This window comes from Hippoglossus stenolepis, chromosome 1, assembly GCF_022539355.2.
Source record: "Hippoglossus stenolepis isolate QCI-W04-F060 chromosome 1, HSTE1.2, whole genome shotgun sequence".
Classification (NCBI taxonomy): domain Eukaryota; kingdom Metazoa; phylum Chordata; class Actinopteri; order Pleuronectiformes; family Pleuronectidae; genus Hippoglossus; species Hippoglossus stenolepis.
In genome coordinates this window covers 5,612,015-5,633,838 of record NC_061483.1, presented here as the reverse complement: position 1 = coordinate 5,633,838, position 21,824 = coordinate 5,612,015, and the positions used below count along the sequence as shown (strand labels likewise).

At 44.5% G+C, this 21,824-nt stretch overlaps 2 protein-coding genes across 2 annotated transcripts in view; one reads left to right on the top strand and one right to left on the bottom strand.

The window, feature by feature from the left end:
* kcna4 (potassium voltage-gated channel, shaker-related subfamily, member 4) overlaps nucleotides 1-5,467 on the bottom strand; it is a 51,855-nt gene extending 46,388 nt beyond the window's left edge. The window contains 2 exon segments of the mRNA XM_035159883.2: nucleotides 1,622-4,737; nucleotides 4,740-5,467. Of these exon segments, the coding sequence (XP_035015774.2) occupies nucleotides 2,780-4,737; nucleotides 4,740-4,896 (2,115 nt within the window). The 5' untranslated portion in view covers nucleotides 4,897-5,467 and the 3' untranslated portion in view covers nucleotides 1,622-2,779.
* A 9,407-nt stretch (nucleotides 5,468-14,874) lies between these two features.
* fshb (follicle stimulating hormone subunit beta) lies at nucleotides 14,875-16,971 on the top strand. Its single transcript, XM_035151359.2, has 3 exons — nucleotides 14,875-15,028; nucleotides 15,774-15,960; nucleotides 16,659-16,971. The coding sequence occupies exons 2-3, from the start codon at nucleotides 15,799-15,801 to the stop codon at nucleotides 16,890-16,892; spliced, it is 396 nt and encodes a 131-aa protein (XP_035007250.1). The 5' UTR covers nucleotides 14,875-15,028; nucleotides 15,774-15,798; the 3' UTR covers nucleotides 16,893-16,971.
* Nucleotides 16,972-21,824: the final 4,853 nt, after the last annotated feature.

The following is a 21,824-nucleotide window of genomic DNA, read 5'->3' as shown; positions in this document are numbered from 1 at the left end:
TGCCCTACAAAGACTCGCCGTGCACGTGACAACAGGTCGCTATGCACAGTCCAAACCATTCAGCTCTTTCTCTGTGGCTCGGGATGAAACAGGCTGTTTTCACAGTCAGCTCAGCAGCTACAGGCCTAAGAATATGCCTGACCCACACACTTTGCTTGAAAAATGTTTTGGATTGCGCCTCTTGCCATAAGCCATATTATGTAAGTGCTAAGTGTGAGGTATCAAGAGGAGTTGTGGCCCCGTGCCAGCATGGTGTGTGTCTGTGTGTGGGCGTGTGTGGGTGCAGGTGTTGAAAATATCTTGTATGAATAGTTCCTCTAAGGAGACAAACACACAGTGCAATTTATTATTCTGTGTTGTGTGCTGATGCAGTGATTATGTGCTGGGGGGGAAGCTGGGAAGCTCTGATGAAGTGACTGACAGGGTGAATGGACCTCCTGGATAAATGCAAATGTCCATGGACTGTGACAAAAGTTAGGAGAGACAACTTTAAATGAAGTTGCGATGCAGTTACTATAACTCAGAAACCTGCCGAGCCGTGTCGAGTCAGTCCGGCTTTGTGACTTTTCTGAGAGCAACAATTTGAACTTGACCTCAACTTTTTCCCAACATTTGATGTTGTTACCTGTTTAAATCTCTCAAGATTACATATATAATCCTTTCTCATTGAAAAAGGTGAATATGAATATGCAGTTGTTGCCAAGTTTTAAAGTTAAACTGCTTTTTTGTAGCTTTCTGAAAAGTCCATTTCCATTGTACTGATGTTAGTTGTGTATTGGACCGTGATTGTTGTTTTGATGCGATGCCACAATAATTCTGCTCATGCAAACTTCTTTGATTCAGATTTAAGTTGAGCACACTGAAGCTTTTCCCACCAGATGAATATGAAAACAGCCAAAGTGTCAAACTCTGCACATATTCTACATCATTCTATAAAGTGACGGTCAAACCACCAAAAGGCAATTTCGAATGAAAACTAGTTTTGCTATATCTGTAGAACCACATGGATTAGATGGTAAATGTTTCTGACAGATAAATGCAGTGTAGTGTGCGTCATGTCACAATGTCCTCGTCCTACACTTGATATACAAGGTGAATCAATAATGTGGATGGACTGCAGAGACAAACAAAAGAACCTCCAAACCTAAATCACTTGTTTTGACTTGAATACAGAGAAAGCTGTCAAACAGAGCAGAGCAAACTCGGTGGTGATTAAGCATTATTTTCAGAATTATATAAAAGACCAACTAATCCCAAACTGCATCTGTAAACTATCCAGACACTCTATTAATGAATCCTTTGTGCTAAATCTTCCAAAATCACTGACACGAGTTCTCAGCAGGCCGACCTCGTGTCAAGGTGGATGAGATCATTACTGCTATTATTAATGAGAAGGGACGTTACCTGACCACATGATGACGTCATGTTTACCATGATCGATCCTAATTTACAGTATTTCACGAACTATTACGCACACATTCGTTGATAAAGGACAACCGAGGGTGCAAAGTGAAGGTTAGGTTAAGATATTTTTAACAGTGTTGCATTATCTAAACACACAAGTTGTTTGCATCATCACTGAATGAAAATCACTGTCACACATGAACTGCAGGCCACATACCTTGGAAGACATCCACATCCTGAAGATCCTCTGAGCTCGGAGGTAATCATAGTCCTCTTGAGAAAAAAAATATTTTGTGCACAAAGTCCAGCGGACAGGAGAGGAAGTGGCTCACAAACTCCCCTCCGCGGAGTTTCCACAACACAGAGTCATTTTTGCTATAGCTTTCCATCTGCGTCCATGTAAAGGGATATTGTCATTTTGAGGTGGTTTAAATGAAACTTGGGAAACTGTTGTTGCCAAGGCTCCAAGCCTGTCCATACAAAAACCTGGCGGGGTAAGTCGTTTCTCCAGCCACTTTTTGACTCGGATGACTCATGTGCTTAGCTCTCATGGTGGGTCAACATGAGGCCTTTGAGGCCTGTTGTGGAAGTTATGTCATAAAAATAATTCTAGCCCTGGTTCATTTGATGACTACTAAATGCTTTGTCTTATCAATGACGGTTTAATTAATATTAACTGTTGGACAAGTAATAAATCTCTTAGACTTTTCCTTTGTCGGAGTCCAATTTCCATTGGCAGCATATTAGAGGGGTTGTTATTATCCTTAGTTTGCTCTCTTTGTGGAAGTCGCTCAAACATTCTTCAGCTAAGTTGGAGGATGACTAACTTATTGCCATTTGCATGGCCTGCAGTTTTTGTCTCTGAAATAAAAAGATGCCAAACCCAGCGCAAATTCTACATTAGTGCAAACAAATTTGTAACTTTATTGCATAACAGCAAAGAACCACTGCCCCCTGTCCATTCTCTTATTGACCGATGAAACCCATAAAGTGCAAATGCAAAGGTTGTCTTGTCTCAAATTTCCATTTTAATGTCGAATTCGGAAGCCCATTCAGGTTAGATGGATTAATGAATCAACCCATTAGGCAAATATTAGTTGTACTTGTTCCTAATCGTTGGTTCTTCTGTGTGGAGAGAGGATTTAGGAGAAGCTATTGTTCTGAGATGGGAGAGAATGAAAACTGCCAATTGGTGTCTGTGTGCTTGCACGTGTGTGTGCGTGCACGTGTGTGTGTGTGGCGTGCGTAAAACGTGTGTCAGAGGGGACCACCTGCTCTTGGGCGTAGGGAATATAATATAATATAATATAATATATTATAGGGAATATTCTTCTTTAGAAACCAAAAAGAACACGAAACGAAACTCTACTTGTGATCACACGTCAGTCTGAATGGATTTTGAGTTAGTGCTGTTTTTTCTGCTTATGTCTGTGCCGTTTCCTTTACTCGGGCTCTTGTCCAGGCCACAGAGCGACTCCGTGACCCCCTCCTCCATCTCCATATACTCCGCTTTGTCGCCCATCGAGGATCCAGAGGGCGAGCCTTTGAATTTCCTTAGAAAGTCCGGGAAGTAAGGGCACCCCGGGGGCAGGGTCTCCACCACCGCCGACGGGTCCTCGTTGTCCGTCTCCCGGTGGTAGAAGTAGTTGAAGTTGGACACGATGACCGGCACCGGGAGCGCGATGGTCAGCACGCCCGCGATGGCGCACAGCGAGCCCACTATCTTCCCCCCCACGGTGGTGGGCTTCATGTCGCCGTAGCCCACCGTCGTCATGGTCACCACGGCCCACCAGAACGCGTCGGGGATGCTCGTGAACTGGGACGAGGCCTCGTCCGCCTCGGCGAAGTACACCGCGCTGGAGAAGAGGATGACACCGATGACCAGGAAGAAGATGAGGAGGGCCAGCTCCCGCATGCTGGCGCGCAGGGTGTGACCCAGGATCTGCAGCCCCTTGGAGTGCCGGGACAGCTTGAAGATGCGGAACACCCGCACGAGGCGGATTATTCTCAGGATGGCGAAGCTCATCGCCTGCTGCCCGTTGTCTTGGTGCTGCGCCAGGTCCGTGCCGAGAGTTATGAAGTAAGGCAAAATGGAGACAATGTCTATAGAGTTCATAATGTTTTTAAAGAAAGCGGTTTTGCTCGGACACGCGAAGAAGCGGACTATGATCTCGAAGGAGAACCAGATGATGCAGACCGTCTCCACGATGAAGAAGGGGTCGTTGAAGGGGGTGAACCCGTGGTCCGGCTCGGTGGAGTTGAGTCGCGGCTGCAGATACTCCTTCTCATCCCTGAACTCCGGCAGCGTCTCCAGGCAGAAAATGACGATGGAAATGACAATAACTAGGACGGACACGACCGCGATGCCCCGGGCGGGACTCGAGCTCTCCGGGTACTCGAACAGCAGCCAGATCTGACGCTTGAACTCGTCCTCCGGCAGCGGCTTCTCCTCCTCCTTCACGAAGCCCTCATCCTCCCGAAACTTGAGGATCGCCTCCTCCCCGAGTTCGTAAAACCTCACCTCCTCGGAGAAGATGTCGAACGGGACGTTGGCGGGTCTTTTCAACCGCCCCCCCGACTGGTAGTAGTAAAGAATGGCGTCGAAGCTCGGTCGGTTCCGGTCGAAGAAGTATTCGTTCCTCAGCGGGTCGAAGTACCTGATTCTCTTGTCGGGGTCTCCCAGGAGAGTGTCCGGAAACTGGGTGAGAGTCTTGAGCTGAGTTTCAAACTTCAGCCCCGACACGTTGATGACCACTCGCTCGCAGCAGCCGAACTCGCTGTACACGTTCCCGTATCCGGACTGAGGTCGCCGGTCGGTGATCGACACCGTCTCCTCCTCATCATCCATGTTGCACAGAAAGCTCGACCTCTTGCTCCTCTTCTCCTCCTCCTCCTCCGCCGCCTCCTCTTCCTCGGCGCCCTCGGCCTCTTCCTCCTCGATCATGATGTCCTCCTCGGATCCGAGCAGGGCCAGCTCCGAGTGGCGCAGGTCCCCGCCGAGAGTAGTCCGGCTGCGTCTCCACCGGCCGACGCCGCGCTGCTTTTTGCGCTCTCTGAGAACTCGGTGCGTCTGCTCCGGCTCCTGCTGGTGTTGTGGCGGCTGCAAGGAGGAGGAGGAGGAGGAGGAGGAGGAGGAGGCGGAGGAGGAGCGCGAGGCGGTACCGCTGATGTTGGCGCTCGCGGAGGAGGAGGCGGCGCGAGACTGATGCTGCCGGTTGTTAAGGAGATGAGCGCCGGAGGAGGATGAGGATGACGAGGATGAGGTGGTGGAGGTGGAGGAGGTAGAGGAGGTGGATGTGGACCCCGTTACGCCGCCGCCGCCTCCTCCTCCTCGCCGCTCCCACCCTCGGCCGAGACCTCCTCAGCCGCCGCTCGAGACTGTGCAGCCTCGCGCTCCCTGTCGCGCTCCATCTCCCGTGCGCGAGCCCCGGCATATCCGTACGGCAGGTGACTGTTGCACCCGCCGTCCGCACCCACCATGGCGAACTCCATCTTCAGGGTCGGCTCGCTCCTACTGGGCGACGCGGGCGCAGGCCAGGGGGTAAAAGTTGCAGCTCGGAGCGCGCGCGGACGGAGAACGAGGCATGAACTGGTTCGGTACTGGGAATAGGAGACCGTCACGATAACAAACACACCTCAATCCGGTCCATGCTGGGTGCCGTCCATGTGGCTACTTACATGACAGGAGATATTCACCTCCTCCTGGCCTCCAGCGGGTTATGACATCATTACCATAACCCAAAATATACGTCTGTCTATATTTGGATGATAGCGGCCGGGGGGGGCACAGCCTGTTACGCACACGCCCCGTGCCACAAAACTTGCAGCGCCCTTTATCTGTTCGCCATCACAAATCACCAAGTCAACAAGCGACACCCAAACAGTCTCCCCCCCCCTACGGTTCCTCCGGTGCCCATCAGGTGGTTAATTCCTCCACGAGCAGGGCTGGCGTCCAAAATGCGTCCGTGCTCACTCGTGTGTGGCCATTTACTGCGCTGAGGAACAGGAGTGTGGGTCTGTGTGCTGGGGTGTGATGGAGCTCCGGTGAATGTCCCTGACTTTATCCTCCTGCCGCTCTGGAGCTGCGAGGAGAGGAGACAACAGCAGTTGGTTCAGGCAACAAATAAATAAATAAATAAAAACATTAAAAACGATGTGATCACATTGATGTCTGTGGTTGTTTTGGCGACCGCACAGTGCAGGTTGCTAACCGCGTCTTTTTTTCTAATGTGAGGCAGTCAAAACTTAATAACCTCATTATTATTATCGTTATTATTGATGTTATTATCGGGCTGACGTGAGAGGGCTTCGGGGATCAAAGCGTGGATGACATATATTTTTAGCGCAGACATTACGCACGGATTTTTTTCTACTCGTTAAAATAGCCTCCCCTCATTCTGACATCCATACTTACAGCTGAAAAAGGGGGCCAGAGCAAAGCCCTCTACAAACAGATCTGCTGGAGGAAGAGGAGGAAGAGGAGGAAGAGGAGGAGGTAGGCTAGGTGAGGATGCAGTTGCTTGTTTTTTTGCCCAAAATCTCCCCTCTTGATTTCAGGGGGGTGGGGGGCAATATCTCAAATCCCTCGATCGTATATCCAGGCAGCGACCATGATAACATCCACTGTGCTCTGACGCACTCTGGAGCTGGAGGACACTTTTTTGGGGGGGGGGCTGCGTCTCGACGTCTTGCCTCAATTCAACAGGATCTGGTGCCACTTCAGCCCCCGTTTGTGCTGCATCGCTCCCGGTTCACAGGCAGCGGTGATGGGGTTTTATCACCCAAAATTAAAAAAAGAAAAAAGAAAGAAAGGGGGGCAGGTGTGCAGCGCGGGCAGCGAGTTGGCATCAGCGGCGGCTCCGCACGGTCACGGCGCAAAGATGCGCAGGGTGGGTAAAAGTTTACCTCCAGTGAGGCGAGGGGGAACGGCCCCGCGGTGGAGGCTGAGCATCACACATCTGTCTGTCTGCCGCTGGAGCCCTACCTACACTCCCGTGTCCCTCCCATTGTGTGATGATGGAGAGCCTCGGTGAGAAAGTCGCTCCTGCGCCGCAGCGCACGCAGGCGGTGCTCGGTCCTCCCCCAGTGGACGCAGCCGGTCACTGCGCGCCGTGCTGCAGTCTCACACCCGAGCCTCCTCTGCCCTTCACCACCACTGCCGGGTGGCAACCGGTGTCTCCCCCCCCCCGAATGAAATGCATTACCTGTGATGTAACGTCATTATGCTCGGGAAGTTGGAGTTAAACAGATCACCCCCTCTACCCACCACAACAGGGCACTGCTGGGTTTAGAAAATATATATTTTACTCTTAGGAATCAGTCTGGGAAACGTTTCGGTATTTTGTCCTCACCCAGTTTGCGCCACAGGACAAGAAATCCAAAACAATATTTCACCTGAACCTGCACAGACGTGTAAAAGTCTGAATTTACAGCAGTGGAGACATCTACACCGATTCCAACATATTCTTTCCCCCCATTATATTCTGCACTGAAACACTGCACCAGGCCTATCAAATCATAATTAACCCTAAAAACTAAAAATGCTGTTTCCTGTCTCTCAAGTGTCTATTTTCCCAGTTTTATTTCACAGTAAGCTGATTATCTTTATAGGTTTTAGACTAAACAAGACATCTGAACCTGTCACCTTGGATTTTCCAGGCTAATCAATTAACTGACGAACTCTCTGCTTCACAAACCTTAAGAAATCCTCATATATGTGCAGTCTCCCCTGTGACTAAGCAGGAAAATATAAACTCAATTTAGTTTTGTTGTTTTATACTTTGATATTTGATTAAGCATATAGAGCACTTATCTTAGAAGTGAATTCATGGTATTTGTTCATTATCCTTTAAGTGTATCCAAGAAAAGTTCAGTCAATAAATAAACAGAGAGAAAAAACCCTGAATTTGTGCCAATGCTGCAGATGTACAATCTGTTATATTACAATATAACACAACTTCAGTGTCTTGTCATAGTGGAAGCAATATTAAACCACGTATATACAAATCAAATCCACACATGCAGCCAAATAAATGTCTGTGATGTACAAACATCAACCCTGGAAAATTCCAGCTGGTTTGAGAGTGAGAGCTTTTTTATAAATGTTCTTTTTGCTCGAGGCATGAAAATATAAATAAGTGATGTTGTCGAGGAACATTAATGCTTTTAAACCAAGAGGAAATACAACTTAGCCTCTGTTGCTCCCTTCGAGGCAGAACTCGTGTTTGAACGCACCTAAGATCAGCTCTCTCTCTCCTGAACTGATTTAGAGATCTGTTAATGCAGAGTTTAACAGCCCTCTAAATCAAAGGTTTGTTTATGTCATTAATAGTTGTAAACGCAGCAATAGGAGGTGGCATATATTTGGAACAAAATGCAAGTGAATAATTGATACCGACTCTTTAGTTAGCTATGTAAAATTTATATTCAAATTAATGTTTCTGTGGAATAGAAGCCAAGAAAGATTATGTTGCATTATTGCAACATAGTGAAGATGGAGATGAATGAGTGAAGATTGAAAGAGTGACTGATTACTGTACTTACTGATTACCTTTCAGGAGGAAAAGATTAAATGAACTTGCAATATGGAAATATAATGCAAATCAACATAACAAGGGCTATAACCAGGAGCTCTGAGGTTTGTCTTAGCTTCAACCAGGAAGTACAGGCAACGTACAACAGAAAAAAAGACTCTTTGAATTCGACAAGTTTTTGTTTTCCTCTCATCCTCTACATATTCTACTGTTAACGCAAGAATGAACATCATATCCCGGAGGCAGAGTTGTGTGGCCAACAGCTACGTGTTCACATCAGTCCTGCTTGTTCCAGGTTTCTCTCTGTTGGGTTATATTTCAAGGAAGTTTTCAGAGGTCTGAAGGTTTTCAGATCTCAGCCAAACTTTGTTTTCTAATAAAAAAAAAAAGTGCTGGGAAATGAAAAAAGAATAAAACATTCATAAATCTAGAGTTGACAATAACAACAAGCCGTGAAGTGTAGCAGCGCTCTGCTCGGGGGCCCTGCGGTCGCCAGGTTGTGTTGACGTGTTTAATCACAGTATAACGTCTTATTGGAGTTTTCCCCGCATGAAGCGACATCGACATGTGACCGTTACCAACCGCTTGACGACACATGTCCTGGGTTCCAGTGTAAACAAGCGAGTGAGTCATAATCAGACTATGAACTTGTAAACAGGAATATGAAAGGGATATCCTATCAGCAAGCAGTCTTCTCCTTATAGAACCTTATAGAATTGGGTCAGTGTATTCCCGTCCATGTAAACGTAGTGACTGAGTCTGGGCCTCATCAGAAAATGTCCCCCAACAGGACTGAGGTGTAATGAGCTCAGTGTGACCACATCACTTTCACACACACCTCACCGTCTAATCAGAGTAATACAATTTAAAACCACAGCACCACATTCACACAGTGTATAATTAAAGGTCACCTTCTCGGCCCGGAAACAGCAGAGCTCCTTACTCCCTGTGTTCTTCATCTTTCACATGACCTGAAACAACCGGATTTTTCTCACAGTACAGTCACGAGTGTGGAGACTGTGCCGCGACACGCAGACTAACAAATGGCCGTGTTGACGATGTGTTCAGGTATTAATTAGTCAAAGAAGGCATTACTTTTGAAACAAGCTATTAAGAATGCATGACCTCTTTTGAGTGATGAGTATTGGAAACCCTCAGACAAGTAAGTGTAATGAATATGTTGGTGATTTTTTATAAATGTGGCCTCATTAACTATTATTCATACACAGGTATTCTCCACAGTTTGTGGGAATAATGATACCTGACGAAAGGACAGTTGTTTTTGAGCGTCGTACCTGAAACAAACAAGCAGTTTGATGATTAGTGGCCGATGCAATAAATCATCTAAAGGTCTGTGCTGACGTCTGCAATTAGAAATAAAACCAGTGCAGTGCCCGTTCTAAACCTGTTTTCTTGGGAATGGGCTGTTTGCTCGATCTGTGGTGATGCTGGTTGCCGCCTTCTCTTCTGAAACGGTAAACATGACCACGTCGACTCACTGTGCGTTCCCGTGGTTTCGGCGTGATCAGGAAAGTTTGCTCCCGACTGGGAAAATTGACATGTTGACAATTGACATCTCAGGTCGGAGCAACAACTTGGAAAGTCAGCGGAAATGTTTTAGTATAAGCTAAATAACTTAATTTTACAATCAGCTCCAAATAGATTTAAATGTGTGTTTGTCAATTGTTATATTTCTGTCTCTTGCAAACTTATGAGAAACATTTCTCTAACACAACATCCTCTTTCTTTGCTGTTTGTTTACTATGCAAATATTGGACAGAGGTGTCGAGGTGGGGTTTTTTTAACGCCCTAAACACACAAATACAACATATTGTGTTCACAGTGTCCATGTTTGTTTTCACACATTCCAACTTCCAAGCAGATGAACACACCGAAGTTGGAACAAGGACTTCATAACTCTGTAAAAATAGATGTGAATGGACAGTCAGTACGCAGAACCCCGAACTGGAGAAATCAGTTGTTGTTAAATTGCACCAAATTCCACTCTGCACTTCCTTCGGCCCTGAACAACACACACGCCAAGTGTGAAGCCGACGAGATGAACACCTCTCGAAATATGTGAGTCACATACACACAGACAGACACACAAGAGATTTTTTGGAATTATTAGATCAATTAGATTGACGTCACAGTCTTACCATGAAGAAAAGGACTCTGACTTAAAATGATGAGGTTAGATAGTGAATCATTACACTCTGCATTATTCTGTAATGTGACTTTTAGCTCCATCTTTTCAACAGTCTTACAGCAGACGTTAGTGCGGATGGTGTTGGTCAGTAGTGCACATAGTGAGAGCAGGTGTGCTGAGTTTGAAAAACAAAAGATCTCAGCATCTCGGCGAGCTAACTGTCGAGTCACTGTTATTGATCAACCACTCGATTGCCACCACAGATTTATTTTGATCCCCTTTCTTGTGCACTATGGGACAGTAAAGGTCTAATTTACACCTTTGGAACCTCCCCGATTTAATTTGATTGTGCCGAGAATTGGATTTTTCTTTCTGCAGGTACACACTGCAGGCCTGGAAGTGGGATATGCAGTAATCAGTGCAGCCCCTGAAGTCCTGTCCATTTGATTCAGTCCATCCATTCCACTCAAAAACTCTAATTAGGACAAGAACAGCGTGTTATTCCAGAACCGGAGAACAGATACGATTCCTCTAAGGAATCCTAATCATTCCCTGAGGTGTTTTTTAAAACCTCTAGTTCTACTACCAGATATTTTTGGGTTGCTTGTGCCGAATCTCTGAAAGATGCCCTGCTTTGTTTTCATAAGAGGAAATCTGGAAAATTTAAGGCAGATGGTTTTACCTTGTGAAATAATTGGTGCTGCTGACGGTGCAGGCATCACTCAGCGGTTCTTTAAAGAGCTCGTTCTCACAGTCGTCTCTCTCTCTCTCTCTCTCTCTCTCTCTCTCTCTCTCTCTCTCTCTCTCTCTCTCTCTCTCTCTCTCTCTCTCTCTCTCTCTCTCTCTCTCTCTCTCTCTCTCTCTCTCTGTGTTTCAGATACTTACCTATAAGATATTAGAGGAGCTGTTCATGCCCTGCACAACATGGAGGCAATTTTCCACCCACCACACACACACACACACACACACACACACACACACCCACACACACACACATCATGCACACTCACTCCTTGCACTTCATTGAGTGTGCTCCTCAGTCAGCACCAGGGGAGGTCAGTAATAATTCGAGGGTGATGGAGTGAGGATAGAAGGGGCCTCACAGGTTCACATGCACTTTGAGCTGATGCCAGAGCTGCAACAGAGCTTCATCTGTTTACAACTCCATCCTGCATCACACACACACACACACACACACACACACACACACACACACACACACACACACACACACACAGTGAACACATCCAGCTCTGTGAGGTCAACTTATATGAAGAGAACAATGTTTGCCTTTTGATTTTGCCTGTAAAAAAGCAGATTACCAGATGCTAAAGTTTAGTATCTTTTTTCTGCACCAACATTGCCAATAGAACCAGACAAATTGTCTTTCGCACCAGACACATCACATGATTCGATCAGACACACATCATCAGACACTTGATACCAGCTTACTTGTTGGTAATAAGTTGATTAAACCAAGTAAAATGAAATATCTAATAGATTTTAGTGTGATGTGCTTAGGTACAGACACAGATATTATAACTTCACCTATGAGGAGTTACATTATTATTACACCTTTGTTTTACTGTCCACTTCTGAGTCACGAGTAAACCCTACATAATACAGTATATCTGCTAACACCTGCATTATGCTGCGTATGAAATATCTATATAGTACTTATAAATATGAGGACATAAAATAAAGCTTTACTAGTTAAATGAATTCAAAAGAAATGTTCAGATTCTCTCGGTGACCAGTGAAGGTGTCACAGGTGTGTGGAGGCTTGTTTTAGGTCAATTTGGACCAATGATCTCTGTGGGATTTAGAACCAACAGGATTTAAAAACAGTCGAGTGAACAGAGAGAACAGGAGGCAGTGGAGAATCTCCGAGCAGTCGATACACACAAACACACACCTACCACCTACTTCCACACACACACACACATACACACACATGCAGCACAGTCACCAAACAAAAGTCTTGTCCTTGGCAGCGCTGTGGAGGCGTCTGTGGAGGGAGGAGGGACGTGATGCAGTGTGTTCAGGGCCTCGACCAGTGGGTTTTCTTTTGCATGCGACACAATTGTCTTCCAGGAGTGTGTTTCTGTTTGTAACCGTGATCACGAGCTCGCACTGTAGCAGATGGAGCGGCAGAGGAGGCGAGGGGAGGCGGAGGAGGGGAGCGGCGTGTGACTGAGTGGGTTTGTGGATGTTGTTAGTCCTGTTATCGCTGGGTTTACGGCCTGTTGATAAAAAAAGCGAGAAGATTCTGTTCCCCAAGTTAAAACCCAATGACCCACGACTCAAATCCGTGATGTCAGCATCAGCTCGGAGCTGTTTTATATGTGGCTTCATATAAAAACTGGGTTGAGCTCTCGCGCCCCAAAGGTGATGTTTTTTTTTATTTATTGCAGTTTTAAGAGTTACGAAGCAGAAAATCGTTCTGGGCACTGAAACCATCACCTCATCCATCATTTCCAAATTGATTCCCAGGAGACTTTAATGTGACATTACAGTGCAGGCCTTCTCCTCTTACGGCTGCGGCAGAGAGAAGTGAGATGCTCACGGGGGAATCTCATTTTAATACTCTAGACTATTGTTTTGTTTGAGCTCGCTGCAGCACAAATTAGCTATTTTTAGACCCATAATATTGACATGTACTTGAAAGTCTTACCTGCCCTTTCCAGGTTCCACTTTATGTGATTAGCATATCAATGCAGCGCAGGCACGGACCCTAATGTTTTCAGCTGCGCACTTAATACATCAATTTTCAGTGCGGATGCACTCATTTTATAGAAGAATTACCAGCTAGTCAGGAAATGACTAATGATGTGTCCTTCTCCGAATACGAGATTAATCAGCTACGACTGGTGTTCATTAAGGACAAACCGCATTAGCAGCAGTGATGCATTTCAGCTGAGATTTCCTAAAGGAAGCAGCACCTCAGAGGACGTGGCAGACGCTCTGTTAAAGTCCTGGCAGTCCTTGTTAGGCAGGTACAGCAGTTCAGCAGGACGCTGGGGAGCAAGGAGTCCCTGGAGGCCGCAAGGGCAGACGGAGGAGCAGTTGGATGAACTGTGGCTGCTGCCTCAATATTCCACTGTCACTGCAGAGTGTCCAGCTCGTGGTGCAGTGCTGACTGAACACAACACACACTGACGAAAGCGAGTCAAGCAGGAGTATAGAAAAGAACTGAAAGCACAGTTTGGAGTCACTTTGATACTTGAAGCACATTTTGCGGATACTTTCACTTTAATGCAGGACTTATAGATGATTAGTTCAGTGTGGAATGGCTTTCTACCTCTCAATTAATCAAATCAATCAATTTGTATAGCTCATATTCACGAATCACAATTTGCCTCATAGGGCTCAACAAGGTGTGGCATCCTCTGTTCTTAACCCCCCCCTCTCTGGATGGACAATAGATGTTGTGTGTAACACAGTGTCTAAATGAAGAGGTGTTTCAATATGCAAAGTATTTTTTACAAAAGTAAATGTAAGAAACCAAATAAAGAAACCTCTGCCAGGGAGGTTTGTTTGTTTGTTACGCAAAAAAAACATCTGAATGATTTTCACAAAACTTGGTTGAAGGATAAGAAATAAGCAGAGAAAGAAACCATACAGATTCTGGGGTAGATCTGGACAGAAGAGGCACGTCCAAGAATCCTTTATCACTTTCTCTGATATTGTGGTCGAGGGAGGTTTTGACAGAGAACAGGTGTATTAAGGGGACTGATATCTATGAGTGTGTGGAAGTGAATGCAGCTTGATTGAATTCAAGAGGCCTTGATGGAGGTGTTTGCTCTTCTGAGTGCTGTTCTGGTTACTTAATGCAACAGACCTTAGGTTCGGAAGGCATCTTCAGCTGCAAAAAACTATATTGAGTCAAGAAAAGTACTACTTGTACTTAACTTACTTTGGATATTTAAAGTACATTTCCCAGCCTGTAACCTGATGATTTAATGAATCCCTCAACCACTGGATCCCAGTGAAAAATAAATGGCACCTTAGTAATAAAAGATGTTCCAGGGTCTGATTATTCATACGGATCTATTCCTGCTGATGGAGCCTCTCTCTGCAGTTGTAGACGTTGATGAATCAGTTTTGGAATCGTGAACAGAAAAGTTCTTAAATTCACTTTGGGAAACTCTTTTAGTTTTTCTTTTAGCATCAAGTCACCGGCCGAGTCTTTTTCAATATTACAGTGTTTTTGAATCTCACTCCTGAGATGAATGGGCTGAAGTCAACACTCTGTACCGCTTCACTTGGATGGTCTCATTTTTCAACAAACAAAAAAACTTTCGGCAGAATTATTTGGAAGATGCAACAAACACTTAAAATGTCACATTTTTGGTGTATTCTCTGAAAAGGCTTTGTAATTAAGTTGGTCATGAATTGATTTTGAATTTTATGGAAAGCAATAAAAAGGTTTTTCAGTAAGCTACGCATATTTTGTATACATTATCACTAAAGTGCATATACATAGACAAGTTATTGCCTTTGACACACTGGAAAAAAATAACACAAAGTCATAGAGAGAAGGGTGGCGTATTAATTACTGTCAGTGTTTTCCGTCTCGCTGCGGGGGCAGATGGGTGTTTATGTTTCTGTGATCCATCTAAACCATTCACTCGCGTAATCCAAACAAGATCTCTGAAGATACCGACTCGCTCCTCCTCGTGTGTAGGAGGAAAGGCCTTGAGCCACGAGCCGATCCCTGAACTGTTGAAGGAAAAGAGACTGGGATTCGCCTTTTTAAGTCTCACCGGGAAGGAAAAATAGCCCCCGACCAAGGCCAAACAGATTAAATGGATTTATGTGCAGCACTATTTAAGTAGCGGAGGGAGAGAGTCACAGGCTGAACGCTGGTACAGATGTTTACTGAGTAAGAGAAGGAACAAGACTCACAACAGAGATTCAAAGCGACAACAGAGCTCTTAAGGTACGTCTCCTGTTCAGGACTCGTGTAGACTACATGCAAACTACTAAACATGATTTATCATAGGTTTATCGTATATTGATTGCATCACTGTAGTGTTGCTAAAATAATATGTATTCATAAATAATATTTATTCCGTGTATGTAGAGGTTATTTAAGGTATCGTATATTCTGACAACTATAATTTAATCATTTTCTTGGCACTGAGGATGAAACCTCAGGTGAGTTTAACTCTAAAAAGTTTTTTTTTAAATATGTAAATTCTTCTTATCTTCTTATGATTTATTCATCTTTATTCCCTGATCGCTTGTTTTCTACAGACTGTTGTTTAAAGACGCAGCTTGAAGAACGTTTTAACAACACTAACTACACTGAAAATGACAATGTCCCCACTTATCTCCTGTGTTATCCTAATTTAATTCTCTGCTTTACAGGAGAGATGAATCTTTGAGGGGTTTTTTCCCAATTTGTGTTGTTCATAGTGTCAAAAATACGCAGAGATGTAATTCACAGTTCACGTTTGACCTTGAAAACAAATACGCTTGTCAGGAGTTTGACAAATTTCGTACCTCAACCTTAAATCTGAGATGTGATTGAAACGTCCAGAAAAAAGTTATTTAATTGACCTTAAGTTTTGATCTATTAGAAAAAAAGCATCACTGTCACACTTAAACCCACATTAACTTCCTCGGATCCTCTGACACGGTTTCAAATGTGTGACGCGAGACCTGCTCCCCTCTCGTGGCAGACGTCTGTGCTGCACCCAGCAGAGGATGCAGCTGGTCGTCATGGCAACAGTGCTGGCGGCAGTGGCAGGGGCGGGGCAGGGCTGCAGCTTCGACTGCCGTCCGACCAACGTCAGGATCCCCGTGGAGAGCTGTGGCAGCACCGAGTACATCGACACCACCGTGTGTGCAGGACAGTGCTACAACAAGGTAACGGGCGGTTCCAGCTCTGCCTCGAACTTGTCCATAGTGAGACGTGTGCACTGTAAATGTGGAGAATGTTTCCTCTTTCATTCTCACTCCTCACCCTGAGTGTCTGTTCTTGCTCTATGTAACTTTGGTGAGTGGGTTCGATCTCCTGTGAGAAATGTGGAACTCACTGAGAGTTGCAGCTCCAATCGTCACAATAAGGTCCAGTAAGTTAGTGAAGCTGAACTGTGGATCGGTTAAAAAGACTTGGAAGTTATTCAGAACCAGCGTTTATCTCCATTATCAACCAGGAACAATTTTTAAATATGAAGAATTCTATACAGAGTTTGGTGGATTTGATGCAGCAGCTTTTCTGATTTAGGAAGCCGGGGATCATGGGTAATCATTTAATTGTAAAATTAGTCTTTTAAGTCGTTTGTTGTATTATTGCATTTGTGTTTCATTTTCATTGGTCTTACTATTTGATCTGTGCTCTGATCATCTACTGTACTAACCTGTACTAGGTCATCAAACATTTATTGATTGATTGATTTGTGAAGATTGCAGGTAAAAGTCACATGTCAGGTACATTTCTCATAAGATGTTATTCATTTGAAAATTGAGAAGCATCTATATAAAGGGTTTGTCATTCCTTCACTTTTTGTTTTCCTCTGAAATCGTTGTGTTTGTGTGTGTGTTGTTGTTGTCGTCGACGACAGGATCCGGTCTACATCAGCAAAGAAGGTCCGGATAAACAGAATAGCTGTAACGGTGACTGGTCGTACGAGGTGAAACACATTAACGGCTGTCCGGTGGCTGTCACCTACCCTGTGGCCAGACACTGCCACTGCTCCATATGTAACCTGGACGACACTGACTGCAGCCCCTTTCCCGGAGACATACCCGGCTGTCTGACCACCCTTCACTCTCTCTCTCTGTCCACACTGGACTGAAATAAACGCTCAAGTGTTTGTTTCCTAATCTTTGAAATGTGTTGTATCATATAAGCAATTAAAACTACTCCCCCTTAAAGCCTCCGTGTGGTACGTTCTGTGTTCTCGGGCATAACCTGTGAATCTCAGCCATTATATTGTGTCACAGTGAATTATTTGCCCTGAAATAAAAAAAAGAAAACTGCTCATCAGAAAGAAGGGAAAGTACAAACAGCCGGTATTCTGTGCTTTTTGGATTGAGGAAACGTTCATGTGAGCAGTCAGCAAAAAAACATGAAATATTCTCTCCCTGGGAAGAAACACGGACCAGTTCTGCCTCTGCTTTGTTTTTTTTATCTCTTCGCTTTATAATTCGGGGGAAACTGGAATCCCAGATCCCAGCAGAGCAGAACTAATGGACAAACTAATGGACTTTGCAGAGAAATGAGGAGAATAAATCAGCTCTCCGCCTCTAAGTCCACCAGGGACCGTCATTGTTCCTACGATACAGGATGGAGGAGCCCTTACTTCTTAGCCAATAGCACGTGTAGTTTCTGAGTCTGCACATTGTTAGTGTCACGGACAAGGCGGAGGCCTCTGCTCAAGACAGAACTAACTCACTAACACGACCAGTTGTTAATAACGACGCTAAGTGTGGTGACTTGTCAACTTACCAGCTGCTTCACTGTGGACGGCGTCGAGTTCAGGTTCAACGGTACAATGTGTTGTCAGCGCTGAATGAAGGTCACTGGGAAAAAACCCACCGTGTTTTGATTCATTTTAGTATTTCGTGTTTGCTGAAAGGTGCAATTATGACTCTGGTGGGAGGGAGAAGGACGAGTCGTTTTTCTAAATAAAGAGGGGGAGAAAAAATATGCAGCTGCAAACAATGAAATATTGGTTCTTATTGCCTTTAAAAGATCACTCGTAAAAGAGCGAGTGGCACCACGGGGCTTGTTGTGACAGTCTGGGTGTATTTTAAGGTCTGCAGAATTGTTTTTCTCATAAATGGATTCTCCAGAAATTGTGTGTTCCACTTTCTGGGACTCGCAAAAACGCCTCTTGTATGTTCTCCCTGTGTCTGCTGGGGTTTGTCAGGGTTCTCCCTCTTCCTCACACAGTCAATAATAATTATAATATGTGGATTAAAAACAAAAATAGGTCAACTTAAATATGGTCAGAAAATATTGGAGACAATATTGATGTTAGTGACAGGATGGCCACAGTTTACTAAGATTAACTAATCATTTATCATCATTTATTCACGTCACAACGAAATTGCATTATGACAATATAAGATCTTAGCATTGTACACAGGCTATCCTTCACCCTCAGAGGCTTTTCATTGCAGTTACACTTAATCTGAAAAGTTGTATTTGATATCAACCAAAGTGCCATAAAGAGTGTAACAATCAATGAAGTGATTAATGATTGAACGTATAACGGAACAGAAGGATCGATGAGGCTGGAAAAGGAATGAGATGTGGGAGAAAAGGTTTTCTTCAGACTGAAGGAAGCTCGGGAGAGAAAATGAGAAGAGAAGAGGAGAGAAGAGAAATTTGAGGAGAGGAGAGGAGAGGGAGAGGAGAGGAGAGGAGAGGAGAGGAGAGGAGAGAGGTTTTTAACTTGTTTACAGGCTTAGAGGAAAAGTTCAGAGCAGCTGAAGTGACGAGTGAGGACGACGCTGGCAGCAGGAGATGGACGGTGCCCTTAAGATACTGTGTGAGCAGCTGCCTGAACTTTATCACTGCACCAACGTGTCTTATTTCAATAGAAGCAGCCAGAGGTGTGAAGCCGGCAGAGGACAGATGTGACGTGAAGGAATCTGAGAAGGTTTGAATTGAAGCAGTTCATTAGAGATTTATATTTTCTGGCAGCATTGGCAGATAAAAAGCAGAAGAAGAGTGGAAACCTGAACCAGAGCTGAGTAATTCCCCTGAAGACGTAACTTCTCCAGCTCAGGGTGGATTGAATGAATCAGTCCCAGACCCTGAGGCAAAGGTTGGAAATCATGGATATCTGATATCTCAAATCCAAAACAACGCCCAAATCCCATGTTCATCGCAGCAGAGGCAAAAACTTACACTAACAATATATAATAGATAATTGTGGGGCCTGTAATTATTATTTTATTTATTATTCATAATTTGTTCATGTAAAAAGATATACAGTAAAATGTCTCTCATAACCTTTCACAGCCTGAAGTGATGTCTCTACATCAGGACCTGGGACCAACAGATATTCAATAAAAAAGTGATATAATAAAGAGAAAAGCAGCAATTGAAGATCATTTTCGATGTTTTTCACTTTTCACTGTCGTCATCCAGACTGAAATATCCCAACAGCTACTGTTGTTCAATTTTGTTCATATTTAAGATGGTTTGTAATTCACTTTTTATGTTGCATCAAGTCATGTCAAATTTATTGATATTGCAGATTGATGTAAAATACAAGAAAATGATCAAATAACATTGTAATAGCATGTATTTAATCTAATCTTTATTTATTTTATTTTATTTTATATATCATAGAGTCAAATTCAAAGTTGTCATTTAAGAACAGATTCCTACAAAAGAATCAAGACAATCCCTTCGCCCTCAGTTGTTCTTCATATTGAGTCCTAATTAGAAAATGTATGACAACCACAGAACTGTATATAAACATCAAATAACTAAAAAACTTAAAAAACAACAATTAATTTGCCGTGTAGTTGTAGTTTTAGTGTGGCCCATGTCCCATCCGCTAAAATTGAGAAGTTGGGGTTTATGAGCGTTACTACAACCAGCCAGCAGGGGGCGAACGCAACGCGTTGGCTTCACTGTGTGGAAGCCGTGTTCCCGTCCGTCCTTATGATCCATCTTTAATCAGGGAGAGAAAGTTGTGACGGCTCAGTTACTTCATCTTCTCTGTCAACATCCTGACAGACCTGAGACCTTTTCACATTCTGGCATAGATTTTGTTTCAGACCTTGTCACACGCACACACACACACACACACACACACACACACACGCTCATCAGTCTCAGTTCGATGCACTGCAGGCTGGATATCTGCTGACAGATTTCAGTCCATTCAGGTCACTGGTGTCCTTTAATAGCAGCTTGTTTTTGTCCGGCCGCTCCCCGGAGGCTGCTGCTCTCTCCTCGCTCTCTCTCTGATGACGGCTGCGGCCAATACTTACATCGACATTTTATCAAGTTTATAGACGAGTGTGTCGCTCGGCCTCCTCGGCTGCCGGGAGGAAATGGATGCAGTCATGTGGTAGATGGGTTTGTGTCAGGCTGAAGACAGTGGATGTTTTTGGGGGAGTGTTGTATCCAGCATGATCCCAAACACGTATTATGACTTCTATCTTTTATTAACTACTCCTTAAAACACACAGGGCTCAGAGGACGCAGATTGACGTGTACTTTTCTTGGAAATTGCATCGTTCTGAATGAGAGCAGAGCTGCCGAGTAGACAAAATGACACTAAGATCAGAGTTACTACATTTCCTCTGGGGACCATGAACGTCTGAAGAAACATTTAGTTGCAGTTCGTCCAAAAGTTGTCAAAAAAACAAAACGTGACGTGAAGGATTCAGTCCCTCATGAATGGTTCTGGTCATAAACATGAACATACATCGTGAGCAGGAGTGTTTCAAGGGAATTTGAGGGCCCCAGAAAGATAGAAGCATAGGGTCTTGTCAGGGGGGTTTCCAACCATGGCGCGTTGCAGTCAGGCCTGTATAACTGAACATAGAATTTAAAGGGGTTCTCACAGAGTTGTTGTTGCTGCAGACTTAAGCAATCAACTCTTCTCAAGGACCCCCCAGCTCATGTTTCCACGCAGCTTGTGACGCTTCTGCACGTAAGCAATGAAAACATAAGAAAATGGCCTATCGCGCAATATTTAAGAAAGTGAGAACAAATGCCGGTGTAACAGGCCATAGTATACCCCCAGTCCGGACTATACCTGGGGTTAAAGGGGCCTAGGCTAGATTATACCCCGGGTATATTATGGCCTAGGCCAATTTATACCCCTCAGGCCAGATTATACCCCCATGATATCAGTAGTGTTGAGTGATATACACAAGAATTACTTAATTTTTCAACATTTTATTGGGGGTTCAGCTTTGTCAGGTAAGTTAAGTGAGAAAGCTAACTGACTTAAATCTTAAAACTCTAAAACATAGACTTTTATTACTTCAACCAGAAAAACAGAAAAAATATTAGACTTCCACAAAGATCAAAGATTACTACGTCCTGAAACTTCAACTTCTAAGACTAGCAAGTCCTCGCTACAATATAAATGTTCAAAGTTAAACACTGATAACAACATCAAAACATCCACAAAGATCAAAGATTACTCTGCCCAGCAAAAAATAAATAAATAAATATATTTTTTTTTTGTTTTTGCTAGGCGCAGTTTTTGGCGCCCCCCTCTAGGTGGTGCTCTAGGCAACCGCCTTTGTCCCCTATAGGAAGGACCGGCCCTGCCTGGAGGGGTATAGTCTGGCCAAGGTTATTTTACACCCCCGGGTATAGTTTGGCCTAGGACAGTTTATCCCCAGGGTATACTCTGGCCTGGGCCAAAGTATACCCAGGTTTAATCTGGGCGGGGGTTAATTTGGCCTGTTACACCGGGATGATCTGGATCCACACCAACATTTGATTGGGTTCGTTTTGTTTTTGTGTTTTGAGTTGAGTTTTAAAAGTGTCCAGAGATTGGGGGGCAGTGCAGATTTCCGATGGGAGAGAGCTCCAGAGGGGGGGGGGGGGCTGATGCCCCGTCACTGTAGGTTCTCCGGATGGTGCAGCGGCTGCAGAGCGAGGCCGTGTCCGATGACAAAGGTTTCCAGGATGGAGTGGAGGGGTGGAGGAGGTCAGACAGGTACAAGGGTGCCTGGGCACAGAGGGATTTATAGGCGAGGATGAGGGTTTTGTAATTGATGACTGGACTGCGGTGAAGATG